General features: G+C 35.5%; 1 protein-coding gene across 7 annotated transcripts in view; it reads right to left on the minus strand.

Annotated features, from left to right (window-relative positions):
• Nucleotides 1-15,541, minus strand: part of SPATS2 (spermatogenesis associated serine rich 2) — a 173,469-nt gene that overhangs the window by 42,372 nt on the left and 115,556 nt on the right. For 6 of the 7 annotated variants that reach the window (XM_056798316.1, XM_056798319.1, XM_056798313.1 and 3 more), the window contains one exon: nucleotides 12,005-12,084. The exons of the other annotated variant lie outside the window; for it this stretch is intronic. In XM_056798316.1, the coding sequence (XP_056654294.1) occupies nucleotides 12,005-12,084 (80 nt within the window). The remainder of the gene's footprint in view (nucleotides 1-12,004; nucleotides 12,085-15,541) is intronic. 7 annotated transcript variants of the gene reach the window in all.

The raw sequence follows: 15,541 nt of genomic DNA on the forward strand, positions 1-15,541 counted from the left end.
AGTAACCTCATTCTGTAAAATGGAAACAATAATAGCACCTACAGGGGTTGTTGTGAGGATCAAATCAATTGACCTATGTAAAATGCTTTGTGAACCCTAAAGGGTTATATAAAGGCTAGCTCTCATATAACTATTATTGTTATTATCATTATTTATCTTGAGTTGTCTGGAATCATGGATGGTCACTGTATATTCTCTCTCTATCTCTCCCCCCAACCCTTACTTTCTGTCTTAGAATCAATACTGTGTATTGGAAGAAGGCAGAAAGGCAGAAAATCAGAAGGACTAGGCCAGTGATGGTGAACCTTTTGGAGATGGAGTGCTGGGTCCTGCCCCCCCACTCTCAGTGCCAGCTCCCCCTAGCAACTGCATGCTGTGCTTCCCCTCCATGCAGCCATGAGAACCCTGTCCCCCTCCCCCTCATTCCACACAGGGGAGAGAGGAAGAGCTTCCATTGGGCTGCTGGGCAGAGGGGTAGGTAATGAGAAGAGTGTGTGGAGAGGGGGAGAGGAGAGGCCCGAGTGCTTTGCTTCCCTCCAGCTCTGCCACCTATGAGCCGCCTATCTTAACCCCTGTGTGCTGCCACTAGGCTACTGGGTGAAGGGGTGAGTGATGTGAAAAAATGCCATCAGATGTGGTGGAGAGGGGGTGAGGGGAATAGCTCCATCCATCTGAGTCCCTCTGCCTTTTTAGTATTGAATTTGGGGGTGGGCAGCCAAGTGCCCACAGAGAGCGCTTTGTGTGCCATCTTTGGCACCTTGCCATAGGTTCACCATCACTGGACTAGGCAATGGGAATTAAGTGACTTGCCCAGGGTCACACAGCTAAGAAGTATCAGAGGCCATATTTGAACCCAAGACCTCTCATCTCAGAGCCTGGCTCTCAATCCACTGAGCCACCTAGTTTTCCCCTGACTACTTATTTCTTAATGAATACCAAATCATTTTGAGAATTACTGATTTTTCTCTCAATATGACCCTTAAGGTTTTTTATGTTTTGTTCCTCCAGATGAATTTCATTCCTATTTTACTTAGTTCTATAAAACAATACTTTGGTAATTTGGTCTGGCATTGAAGAATTTGGTATTATTGTCATTTTTATTTTGTTGGCTTTACTTAATCATGAACAATTTAATATTTCCCTAAATATTTAGCTCTATCTTTATGTCCTTCGCGGATATGATTGTTAATTATGTTTCTCCTTCCACAACATCCTCTTACAATTTTTCTTTCTTTATAAAGAAGAAAGTAGTGAAAGAAAAAGAATGTAATCAGCACCTATCAATAAATAAGCTTTTATGAAGTATCTTCCATGTTGCCAGGCACCTTAACCTATACTCCAGGCACTGGTTTCAAAATCACTCCCCCCTCTCCCAAACATCCATACTTCCCACTCTTTGAATTTGAAATTTGTTGTTTGGGTTTGTTTGTTTTTGGTGATAATTATTCCCTCCCAACTTTACTCTCCTTTTAATAGTGCTCTCCTTCAACTATTTCTGTTCATTGTTTCATCTGGTTCCCCTTTGAATTTTTGGTTGGTGGACTTGGCAAGGATCTTTACATTGTCATCAATTTGAAGTTGAAAAGTGAAATGTGGGGAAGAGCATGTTTTGGGGTATGGAGCAGATATTGAATTTTGCTTTGGCTATGACTGAGTTTGAGATACTGATGAGACATCCAAATGGCAATACCTAATGGGCAGCTGACAATTCAAGACTGGAGTAAAGGAAAAGAGATGAGCCTATACATACACACTCTCTATTTTCCATCTACAGCTCAACTTGGTTTTAACTTTGAACATCATATTCATCTCTTTTTTAGCTTCCTTTTGTGTGTTGCTTTCCCCATGACATTTTTTTAAAGCCTGATACAAAGTATCAGTTCCAAGGCAGAAGAGCAGTAAGGGCTAGACAGTTGGGATTCTGTGATTTGCCCGGGGTCACATATCTGGGAAATATCTGAACCAGATTTGAACCTAGGGGCTGCCATATCCAGGTCTGGTGTGCTCTGTCCATTGAGCCACTGAGCCCATTAGTTTTAAGATCCTTGAAGTCAAGGGCTAGCTTCCTTTTTTAAAAATTTGTATCCTTAGTGTTCAGCAGTGTCTGGCACATAGTAGGCACTTAAAATATTTGTTCAATTTAAGCACAAAATTTAGAGTACATCTCTCCCCCAAGGAGAATATTGTTGTTCAGTCATTTTTCAGTTGTGTCTGACTCTTCATGACTCCATTTGGGGTTTTCTTTCCAAAACTTCCAATGTGTTTTGCTATTTTCTTCTCCAGTTAGTTTTACAGATTAGGAAACCAAGGCAAACAGGGTTAATCAACTTGCCCAGGGTCACACATTTAGTAAGTGTCTGAGACCAATTATGAATCCAAGAAGATGAATCTTCCTAACTCCCAGCCACTAGCTGCCCAAGAAAAATATAGTCGACTAATAAATATCTTGGGGCAGTCAGGCGGTGCATCTAGCCTGGGGTCACAAAGAGTCAGACATAGTGGAAACAACAATAAATGCATGGAAATGATAAATGAACTCATGGCAGAGTATGAAATTACCAAGGAGAGGGGCTACGGAGAAGAAAAGAAGTTCCAGGGTATATCCTTGAGGGATATTCATATTTAGGGAGCAAGAGATGACTAATGAACCATCAAAGGAAACTGAAAAGGATTGGTAAAATATAAGGGAGGGAGAAAAAAAGAAACAACAGATACCAGGAGAAAAGATAGTACTTAGGAAAAGTGTGGTCAACAATGTCAAAAATTGGTATGAGGAAGAGATTACTAACAGCATTGGAGAAGCTGCAAAAAGAAAGTCATGACTGATAGAGCTGTGAATTGGTCCAATCATTCTGGAAAGTAATTTGGAAAAATGCTTTCAAAAAGTGACTAAAATTATCCATAACTCTAATCCAGAGATCACACTGGTAAGGTATATGCCCCAAAGGAGTCTTTTCCAATTCTTTGCTACTATAAAAAATACTGGTATAAATATTTTGGTATAGGTGGGACCAATATACTAATGAATGATTTCTTAGAAATCTGTTTGATAGGATTTCATTTAAAATTTCTAAATTGATATTCATTAATTAAGAAAAACCCCAAAACTTTAACTTCTATCTTAAAACCAATACCAAATTTTGTTTCAAGGCAGAAGAACAGTAAGGGCTAGGCAGTAAAAGTTAAGCAACTTGCCCAGAACCACACATGTAGAAAGTCTCTGAGGACAAATTTGAACCCAGAACCTTCCATCTGTAGGCTTGGTTCTCAATCCACTGAACCATCTAGCTGCTCCCTGATATTGGTTTATAGTACTCCTATAGTTCATCATTCCCCAGTTACATTATGTTTCATTTAAAAAAATCTTAATTGTGAGAGAATTTATTTTTAACATAGAATGAATTATTTCTATTATCTGGGTTTTGAATTAAGAGGCTCGAATCAGTTCTCTGACCTTTGTACAACTTCTTTTGTTCTTAGTGATGTGGGCTGAAATGTCCCACAAACCTTGCCATGATGCTATATACAATCAAAAGAACATGGGGGGGAGGAAAAGAAAATGATCTTTTTTTCCCAATGTTTGAAAATGACCAAATAAAATAATGTTTAAAAGGAAAAAAACAAAGTAGTACAAAAAATAATTCTAGAGGTACAGAGAAAGAGAAAAGATAGTCCCTGTTCTTAGATATCTCAGTCTAATGCTAGAAGGCAACATATAAACAATTATGTACAAACAGGATATATACACAATGAATTGGACATCTAGGGGAAAAGAACTTTTATTAAGAGGGTTAGGAAAATTTTCTCATAGAAAGTAGGATTTTAAATAGGTCATGAAAGATGTCAGGGAATCCAGGAAACAGGTATGAGAAGGGAGAACATTCTAGGTATGAGAAACAGACAGTAATAATTTCTGGAGTCTGAACAACAAAGAAACTAGTATTATTGAAGCACAAAGTAGGTTTAAGGTGTAAAAAGACTTCAAGGTAGAAAGGGTCCAGGAAATGTTTCCTGACAGTTTTACTTTGGTCCTGGATGTGACAGGGTTCCACTAGAGTTTATTGAATGAGGGATAGATGTGGTCAGATCATTATTTTAGAAAGATCAGTTTGACAGGTGAGAATAGACTGGGAGGGAGAGCCTTCAGGCACAGAGACCAACCAATAATTTACTTTTAAATTACACATATATGTAATATACTTTAATAATGACAATAAGTGTACTATGTAATAATTAAAATGCTACATATAATATTTAGAAATTGGTTTTGTTAACTATTAGTAAAAAAAAGAACATGGAAACAATAACTAGTTGATTAGAATGGGGCTACCTTTCAGAAAGACAGATGAGTTGCTTAGATTCATAATTATGAGAAAACTCTTCACAATCTTTAGACATGACAAAATCCATTGGTTAGAGTTTCTGAACAGTAATTTCAGAGGTCCAATTTCCCAGTCACACAGGACTAGTTTCAAACAAAGCTCAATTTCTACAATCACTGCCTTCCCTAGAGTCTGCCCAGAAAAGAGTAAAACTTGACCTATCATTAGCATCTCATTTATATTGAGGCTTCCTCCCCCCTTTCTACCCTGAAATAGACTGAATAAGACCAAAGTGGGTCTATGAGCAAAGTGATATCAGTTTTTTGGAATCAGAAGGCAACAACTGACCAAACAGATGACCCCTTCCTTAGTAATGAATCAAGATAAAAAGCATTACCCTCTTACATTATCTTACTTACTATACCAGCTACTCGGTTACTATTCTTTTATAATAAAGTTTGTTTCCTTGAAATGGAGTCAGTTTGGACCAACAAATCATCTGCCTTGCCCCCATCATTGGGACTCTAAGGAATGTTCCCCCTTTCTCCCCAGATAATAAAAAGAAAGGGGAGATAATAAAACTCATCTTGCTCAGTAAGTAAGAACTGGTTTAGACCAGGAATTATTATTAACATATGTATGTGACTGCCTATCATCCCCCAGGGGACAAGGAGAGGGTGAACTGTTTTAATGGACCACCTTCCCATTGGTTATTTACCAATTAGAGAGGTCTTGGGAAGCCCAAGGGAGGGGCTTATATAATGTACTCTCAAAGTGTCTATTTATGAATGTGAGAGAAAACTTTGGGGTCTTTGATCACCAAAAGAGATCACTAACCAATTAATTAACTGGTTAATGCTAGATTCTAATCAATAAACTGATATTCTTACCTAGAAGCTAGTCTCTTAGAATTTTTAATTCTAAATACATTTAAACACATTTGGGTGCTTTCTCAATTTTTTTAGAATACTTTGTGTAATATAAGTATAGAATTCTTCTATGAATTCACCAGGACCATCTTTGGTAGTTCTTTTACATATAGTTGTTTTCCTTTTCTGAGATTCACTTATCTAACATCTCTGGTCTTCAGTCAGTTTGAGTATTTTTGAAAGTATTTGTCTATTTCTTCTATGTTTTCAGTTTTGTTTTTTAAAACAAATAACGGATAAGTTCTGATTATTCTAGTTATGCTGTGATTTTCCCTTGCTCATTTGCTATTTTGTTGATTCAACTTTCTTCTCGTCTTCCTTTTAATCAGATTAGCTAAAAGGTTTATCAATTTCATTGGTCTTTTCTTTATTTTTTCTTTTTTTAAATTTAAATACTTTTCCACGGTTCCATGATTCATGATTCTCCCCTTTTTTCTCCCCCATTAGTCTTTTCAAAGAAAAAGATTTTAGTTTTATTTAATATTTCTATAAGATTTAAAAAATTTCTACCGTATCTATTTCTCCTCCAGTTTCTATATTTATTTTGGGTTTGTTTGTTGGCTCTAATTTTTTTCAAAATGTTTATTTGGTTCATTAATTCTCTTTTTATATTTTATTAGTAAAAGACATTTGATGCATCCCAGAAAATTTTGTTATGTTGTTTCATCATTATAATTTTCTTTCACATAACTGTTATTGTTTCCAAGATTTATTCTTTGATCCATTCCTTTAGGATTTTACTGATAAGTTTCCATTCATTGGTATATCTCCATTTTGTTCTTTGGTCTCTGAAGAAACTACTATTTTTATTGTGTGGTCTGTAAGGGATGTAGTAATTATTTCTGCCTTTTTTGCATTTAAAAACTTTCTATTCCCTAATAAATGGTAAATTTTTATGAGGTGTTAAGAAATAAAAGTTGTTTTTTTGCAGTCACATTTAGAAAAGATATCATTAAGTCTTTCAGTTCTAGTTTCTCCAGGAATTTTAGTTATTTTTCTCTTTTGTTTATCTTTGTTAGATTTATCCAAAAGTGAGAAAGGGACACTGAAATATCCTGTCACTATTGTATTACTATGTTTTCTTCAGTAAATGTTTCCTTTATGAAATTAAATGCCAAGGCATTTGGAGCACATATATTTAATAATGATATTGGCTTGTTGTCTATGATTCTTTTCAGTATAATGAACTTTTCCCATTCACCCTTTTTATGGTTTGGATAATTTGTTTTTGCTTTGTCTGTTAGCATGACTGCAAATCCTTCTGTTTTGAATTTTTCTCATGATTTTTTCTCAATTCATCATTTCTATTCTGTGAATTTCTGCATTTCAAAAGTATTTTTTTGTAATCAACAGATTTTGGGGTTTGTTTCCTTCCATTTTGGCAAAGATAGGGAACTATGGGTGTAGAACCTTGCATATAAGGTCAAAATATGGTTGGTAATTTGGTTGGTTTTACTGAACATGTGCTGGGAAATTAAGTAGCTTAAACAAAGGCCATTAATAAAAAGTTTAATAGTGATAGTATGTGGAGAATGGCTAAACAAACTGTTGTACCTGAATGTGGTAAGAGTAATATGTAATGAGAAACAATGAAAATGATGAATATATAGAAGCATAGAAAAACTTATTACATGAATTGTTACAAAATGAACTGAGCAAATCTAAGACAACAATATATAAAATGACTACAACAATGCAAAGAACAACTTCAAAGCGGCACCCCTCAAAAATGTACGCTACAAAATAACACAGTCCCAAAAGAGATATGAGAAACTATGTACTTTTTATCCTCTTTTCCTTTGTAAGGTGAGAAGACCATTGGTAAGGAACACTGCATATATTTTCAGACTTTTATTTTATGTATTGATAGGTTATGTTGTTCTTTTTTAAATCATTGCTTTATGAGCTAATAAGGAAAAAGACCTGTACAAGAATATTCATAGCCACGTTCTTTGTGGTGGCAAAAAACTGGAAAATGAGGGGATGCCCTTCAATTGGGGAATGGCTGAACAAATTGTGGTATATGTTGGTGATGGGATACTATTGTGCTCAAAGGAATACTAAAGTGGAGGAATTCCATGGAGACTGGAACGACCTCCAGGAAGTGATGCAGAGTGAAAGGAGCAGAACCAGGAGAACATTGTACACAGATACTGACACACTGTCGAATGTAATGGACTTCTCCATTAGTGGCAATGCAGTGATCATGAACAACTTGGAGGGATCTATGAGAAAGAACACTATCCACATTCAGAGGAAAAACTATGTGAGTAGAAACACAGAAGAAAAACAACTCCTTGATTGCATGGGTCGAGGGGGATATGGTTGGGGATGTAAATGCTAAATGATCATCCTAGTGCAAACATCAACAACAAAGAAATGGGTTCTGATCAAGGACACATGTAAAACCCAATGGAATTGCACATTGACTATGGGAAGGGATAGGAGGAGGGGAGAGAAAGAATATGATTCTTGTAACCAAGGGATAATGTTCTAAATTGACTAAATAAAATTAAAAATGAAAAATCATTGCTTTGTGGGATGGTTCTCTGGGAGAGGGGCACAGGAGAAAAATTTAGGCAAACAAAATGCAATAATAAGTTATTGTTGTTGGATTTTTTTTTTTTTGAGAGAAGTCACTAGTACCACTTTGGAGGAAATAGATTCAGTTCAGAGATGGCCTTGGAAGCCTAATTTTAAGGAATGCCTGCTGGAGGCAGCAGCCATAAATAACTCTTAACTAGAGCTGGAAAGATACAGGATGACAGCTTGAGGGGAATGTTCTTTAAGGATGGCAGAAAGCTAGGCATGTTTATAAAAGTCCAGAAAGAAGCAAAGAGAAAGGAAGAGGTTGAAGTTTAGAAAAGGAGGAATTTCAAATTCTCAAAGAGAGAGGAAGGTAGAATAAAGGACTTAAGTAAAAGGACCGATTTTCTTCAGAAGATGAGCCATCATTTCCTTGGAAGCTAGAACAAAGTAAATAAAATGGGTAAAAAGTGTAGTAGGCAAGGTCGCCTGCTGAGAAGTATGGGCTGAAGGAACTATAGAAGACTGAGGGGAAAATAAAGAACAGTTATTCAGAAAAGTATACCTGGGAACAATTATAATAAGACTGCAATGCTCTAGGTAGGTCCCCGTTGATATTATATGGATAAATGGCAAAAAGATATGAACAAATAATTCCCAAAATATGAATTGCAAACTATCAAAAATCATACAAAAGAAGGTTCCAAGTTACTATTGACCAAAAAAAAACAAAAAACAAAATGTAACTGAAATTTCACTTTACATTCAGGACAATTTGGCCAAATGAGAAAAGAAACTGTCAATAATGGAAGAGCTGTAGATAGCCTGACATATTAACAATTATATTTTTGGCAGAGTTGTGAACAAGTTCAACCACACAGAAAAAAATTTGGAATTATGCTGCTATAAAAAGTAACAAATGTCTACACTCTTTGATCCAGAGATCCCAATGCTTGACATATACGCCAAGAAGCTTAAGGATAGAGGGCAAGGTGTCATACACATCAAAATATTTATAGCAACTTGGGCATAAAGAACTTGAAATCAATAGTAGATCATTGTCTTTCAACTATCTACTAGATAAAGGTTAAAATAAATTGTGGTACTTAAATGTAATAGAACACTACTAGAAGAAGCTATGACCATGAAGAACTGAAATATATAAAAACATATTAGATGATGCAGAATGAAGTATATAGGAAAATAATACCCATAATTACAACAATGTAAATAGGAAGAAAAACAAACTAAGTGCTGTGTAATTCTAATAAACAAGGCATTTGGTTCTGGAGAATGGAAAACATACCTCTTTAGCTACTTCACATAGATGGGAGGCTATCAATCTGGAATATTATATGCATCTTAAGATAGGACTAACTTGTTTTTTCCTAAATTATTTTTTTCCTCTCTTTTAAAACTTGTGGCAGGGGGCACCTGGATGGTTCAGTGGATTGAGAGCCAGGCCTAGAGACAGGAGGTCCTAGGTTCAAACCTGGCCTTGGACACAACCTAGTTGTGTGACCCTGGGCAAGTCGCTTAACTCCCATTGCCTAGACCGTACCACTCTTCTGACTTGGAACCAAGACACAGTATTGATTCTAAGATGTAGGGTTTAAAAAAAAAAATCTGTGGCAAAGAATGACTCCCTAAGGAAGGAGGGTGGGAAGGAATATCTGTTAAGTGAAAGTGATTTAAAAACAAAAACAATCAATAAAAATATGATTTAAAAAGATAACCTGAATTTGTAGTGGATACACATTATTAACAGTTGGGTGACAGTAGTATAATAATAAAAAGAAATTAGATGGTAGAGGTAACCAGGGCACAAATGGTGGTAGGATTCAAGGGGATTTAAAAGGAGAAGATAGTTTTTACTTGAAATGACCCTCTATATAAAGAGAAAGAAAAGAAAGAGAAAATAGGAAAAAAAGATCATCAAGACAAAACAAATGTAATGTCATTAAGGCAAAGAGAAGAAAGGAAAAAAAAGAGAATGTGACCAAAAAAGAGAATTTCAGGGTTTCTGATCATAGAAGTGAAACAGTTATCAGATCTAAAGTAGCGGCATTCTATGGTAAAGTGAAGATGTAGATCACTGGAGTTCAGAGTTGAGGAATCAGAAGATCGGGGGGGAGGGCGGTTAAGGGGACATCAATATGTTTATTAAAGTCCTAAAATATGAGTTGAGACAAGACTATGAGTCAGGCACCCCTCACCTAAGTCATGGCAATAGCCTCCCTGCCTTTTAAATAAAGCCTTACTGAATAAATGACTGCCCTAGGCTATCTCTCTAGCTTCAACTGAAATTACTTCACCCCTGCACCTTGCAACATGGCCCAACTGCCCTTTGACAGTTCATCAACACAATGTTCTATCTCCAGACTCCATGAATTTGCATTGGCCATCCCTTACGCCTGGAATGCATTCCCTCCTGCACTCCAACTCCTAGCACCATTTTCTTTAAGATGCAGCTCAAGCACTATCTTTGCATGAAATCTTTCCTGACACCATATACATACACATCCCATACCTCCCAAACCAGCTGGTATTTAATTAATTTGTATATATTTGCATTTAATTGCTTTAGGCTTATGATGTATATACTTGAATATATACTTGCTGCTTCCCTGAACAGAATGTAATCTGCCTTATTGGTTCTCTCTCTTTCTTCAAGACATGGTTCAAGTATCACCTTCTATATGAAGTCTTTCCAGATCCCCACACTAGTGCCCTCCCCTCCAACTATTTTGTATTTATTCCCTTTATATTTATTTAGTATACTCATAAATAAGTCCCCCTGGATAGAAAACTTTTTCCATGAGACAGGGATTGTTCCTTTCTTAGGCAGCTGTTGGTGCTGTGGAGTGAAGTGAGCAATTGACCTGGAGTCAAGAAGACCTAAGTTCAAATCCAGCCTCAGATACTTCCTAACCATGTGACTCTGGGCAAATCACTTAATCTCTGTTTGGCTCAGTTTCTTCATCTGTAAAATGAGGATAACAATAGTGTCTATCTCCCAGGATTGCTCTAAAGATCAAATGAGATAATATTTATAAAGGCCTTGGCATACCTAGAACACAGTAAGGGCTATATTATCAGCTATTAGAATTTTGTTGTTCTTGTATCTCTAGTACCTAGTACAAACTCTGGAACATAGTAGGTGATGAATGAATAACTGATGTTTGGACTTCTTCTTGGGTCCAAAAAGTGACCTTGGCTCAATAACAGTTCATGATAAAAGATCATGTAGTTTTAGTGAACTCTGTAAGTTCAATGAGTCAGCAATGTGATATGGCAAGAAAAAAATCGAATTTAATTTTAGCTGCATTCAGTGAGGCATCAAGGCCTAGGTAGTGATAGTCCAACTGTACTATACCCCCATCAGACCACATATGGAATGCCGTGTTCAGTTTTTGAAACTGCATTCTGGAAAGGACAACCATGACAGCAAAAAGGTCTTCAGACTACAAGGGGAATAGCTGTCAGGAATGAAAAAGCTATTATATATAAAAGAGGGAATAAGTTTCTTTTGACCCAAAGGGTAGGAATTATAAGTAAAATTTTGATGAATATAAGGAAATATTTCCTACTAATTATAAAGTTTAGTGGACTGTCTAGGGGAAATAATAATCCCTTCCTCCCTAGGGGTTTTCAAATAAAAATTCAAACACTCATCAGACAAGCTATAAAGGGGATTCTTGTTTAGGGAAGGGTTGGACTAAAGAACCTCTGAGATACCTTCCAATTCTGGGATTGTGTGATTCTGAATATATTTCTGGACAGGTCCTTGAGTGTCTTTGGTTCCCTAAAGCAAGAGATTATTAATAGAACTTTTCAGCATCTCTGATGAAAGTGAATCCCCTTCAGAAATATCCTTTCATCTATCTTTGTCAATTCCATAACAGTCATGCTGCAAAGAACTAAGACCGCCAATCATTCCATGTCTAGCATTAAGATTTTATCCATGCTTCATAACACCCTACACCCACAATTATTCAGGACCTGGCTTCTAAACCAAGTATATTCCACAGATTACCAGCATTGGCTTGTTCCCTGAAAGACTGAGATAATGTGACTTTAACTCTAGAAGAATGGCTGCTACCTTTTCAAGGGCTAATGTAATTAAACTGGTTGGTACATAGTTGAAACTTTGTTTAATGTTTTAACTTTTCCTTCTGTTTGCTCAGATAAAGGGATTTAAGTTGATTATACAGTTTCCCCTCTTACTTTCTCCTTCATGTTCTCAAAAGTTCCTCCCTGGGCCAGTACAGTATTGGACTGCAAATCAAAAATGAATCCTGATGGATCTGTAAGAATGAGAAAAGGAAAAATTTATTAGGCTAGTACATAGGGACAGAGTGCTAGACCTTACCCAACCCCAGGCATTTATTAGCTATGTGACCCTGGGCTTATAACCTAACCTCTAACTGACTCAATTTCCTTACCTATAAAATGAGGACAATAATAGCACCTACCTCACAGGGTCTGGAGAAGATTAAATGAAAAATTACATTGTAAAGTGGTATTACCTTAAAAATACCTTAAAAATGCTACATAAATGCTAGTGTTATTACTTTTCAATATATTTTTAAAAATTAGTCGACTGCTTTTGAGCAAAGTAAGCAAAACCATAACAAATTATATAATGATTAACAACAATGTAAAAGAAAACATTTAAAGACTTCAGAATCTGTTCAATGTAGTAAATCATAATTTCAGAGGTCTAATGCCTCTGACATATAGAATAAGGTATACATTTTTAGACATAGCCGATGGATTTGTTTTGCTTGATTTTACTTAATTTGTTATAAAGAAAGGTTCTGTGGGGCAGAAAAAGAAGTCAATGGGAATTGACAGTGATTTAAAAAAGGGGGGAAAGCATCAATAAAGTACTTAAAAGAAAAAAAAACCCAGCTACTCTCCTATTAAAACAAACTGCATTTTAAAATTTGTATTATATGCCTAAAACTACTAAGTAGCTACTTCTAGCTGCACACTTAGGAATAAACTTATACAATTTGATTATGATAGAAATATTCTTAAGTTGTTGAGAAATACTAAATATAATGTCTTAAACAGTTTACTCCATTTTTTTTTTTGGTCTGATGTGCCCTGAAATCTCTAATTTTACCTGCCTTACTGGAACAGATGCTTAAAATAATCTTCACCCCACCCTGTATTTGTCACATTGCAAAAGACACATATTCCACATACAAGAGAAAATTCATGAAGGAATTAAAAGTGAAAAATGATATGTGTTGATTTACATTCAGACTCCCATCAGTTTCTTCTATGGCTGTGGATAGCATTTTGCATCATGAGTTGCTTTGAATTGTAGATCCTTGCAAAGCTGATAATAGTTGTCATTCTACAGTGTTCTCCTGTTTCTGCTTACTTCACTTTACATCAGTTCATGTAAATCTTTCCAGGTTTTTTAGAACTCATTTTGCTCATCATTTATTATTATGCCACAACAGGACCACATTATAATTATATACCACAAACTTATTCAGCCGTTCCCCAGTTGATGGACTCCCTCTGAATTTCCAACTACAAAATGGTGGCAAAGCTGCTATATTTTTGTATAAAGGGTTTTTGAGATACAGACCTCGTAGAAGTATTGCTGTATCAAAGGGTATGTAAAACTTTGTAGACCTTTGGGCACAGTTCCACATTGCTCTCCAGAAAGTTTAGATCAATCAATCTTTTTATGGTGGCAAAGAATTGGAAACTAAAGGGATGTCCATCAATTGGGGAATGGACAAGCAAATTGGTGATGAAATACTATGGTGCTGTAAGGAATTATAAGCAGGATGATTTTAGGAAGGGCTAGGAAGACCTTCTTCATGGACTGATACAAGTGAAATAAGCAGAACCAGGAAAACACTGTATACAGTAATAGTAATATTGTAGAATGAACAACTGTAATAGATGTAACTACTATCAGTGATACAATGATCCAGGACAACTCTGAGGGACTTAGGACAAAAAATGCTTATCCACCTCCAGTGAAAGAATTGCTGGAGTCAAAATACAGATCAAAGCATATACCATTTTTTAATTGTTTATTTAGATTTATATTCTGGACTTTTGGTTTTATAAGATTATTCACGAAAAAGAATATGGAGATATGTCTTGCATAATAATACCTGCATAACCCAGATCAATCCACCTGCCAGCACCAGGAAGGGGAAGGGAAGGGAGTGAGTTAAGGTCAATTATATAACTTAGGAAAACTTGCATGGAAAATAGATATTACATGTGATTGGTAAAAAAAAAAAAGGAGTAAAATAAAAATCTTTTCCTGTTTTTTTGTTTCCCTTCTAATCTTGGCAACCTTGGTGTGTTTATGTAAAATCTTTTTAATTTAATGTAACCAAAATTATCCATTTTACATCTCGTAATGTTCTCTATGTCTTATCTGGTCATAAATCCTTCACTTATCCATTGTTCTGACAGGTAAATATTCTGTCCTCCCATAATTTTCTTATGGTATCTCCCATTATTTCTAAATCACGTATCCATTTTGAATTTACCTTGGCATATGGTATGAGATGCTTCAAAACAATTGCGTCAAATTTTAATGTGGCAAGCAAGCAAACAATTTTCCAATACAAATGCAATGAACAAAATGTGAAAATAGCTCAAAGGCATAATTATAAAGTAGTTAAGAACTAAAAAAAAAGTTCACATTAAAAAAACCAAATTGCTAAAATTACATAAAATTTGATAAGGTAATTAGGTTGCATATGTTATTTAATAGTCAAACATATTTTATTTCCAATCTAAAGGTTTTTAAGTTTTTTGTTTTGGGATCTTAGCATATTAGAAATTATTTTTATTTTCAAATTAGACTTGGTACTAAAAGTAAACAACTTATAACTTTTCTCAATTCAATAAACATTTAAATATATTAAAACTTTTCTCTTTTTTTAATTGAACATTCTCTTTTTTCAATTACATGTAGAAACAATTTTTGATAATAATTTTCTGACTTTTTTGGTTCAGACTCTCTCCCTCTCTGCCCTTCTCAAGGAAGTAAATAGTCTGATATAGGCTGTATCAGTGCTTTCATGCAATACATATTTCCATATTCCTCATGTTGTGACTGAAGACACTTATCACATATATAATAAAAAATTCACAAAGGAAATAAAGTGAGGGACGGCATGCTTTGATCGGCAATTAGATTCCAACAATTCCTACTTTGGCTCTGGATAGCATTTTTTAAAAAAAATCTGAGTCCCTTGATGTTATCTTGTAACTTTGTTTTGATGATACTTCACAGCCCTTCCCAATTGATCAATGTACAATATTTCCACTACTGCTTATAACATTCTCCTGATTCTACTCACTTCACTTTGTATCACTTCATGCAAGTCTTTCCAGGTTTTTCTGAACTCATCCTGTTTTATTTATTTTTTTAAAATTTATTTAGAATATTTTTCAATGGTTCCATGATTCATGATTTTTCCCACCTCCTCTTCCGTCCCCCATCCCAGAGCTGACAAGCAGGTCCACTTGGTTATACATGTATCATTGCTCAAAACCCATTCCCATGTTATTCATATTTACAGTAGAGTGATCTTTTAACATCAAAACCCCAATCATATCCCCACTGAACCACGTGATCAATCATATATTTTTCTTCTGCATTTCTGCTCCCACAATTCTTTCTCTGGATGTGGATAGTTTCTCATAATTGCTTTCGGTCACTGTACTGCTGCTAGTAGCAAAGTCAATTGCATTCAATTGTGTCATAGT

Source organism: Monodelphis domestica, chromosome 5, assembly GCF_027887165.1.
Source record: "Monodelphis domestica isolate mMonDom1 chromosome 5, mMonDom1.pri, whole genome shotgun sequence".
Classification (NCBI taxonomy): Eukaryota; Metazoa; Chordata; class Mammalia; order Didelphimorphia; family Didelphidae; genus Monodelphis; species Monodelphis domestica.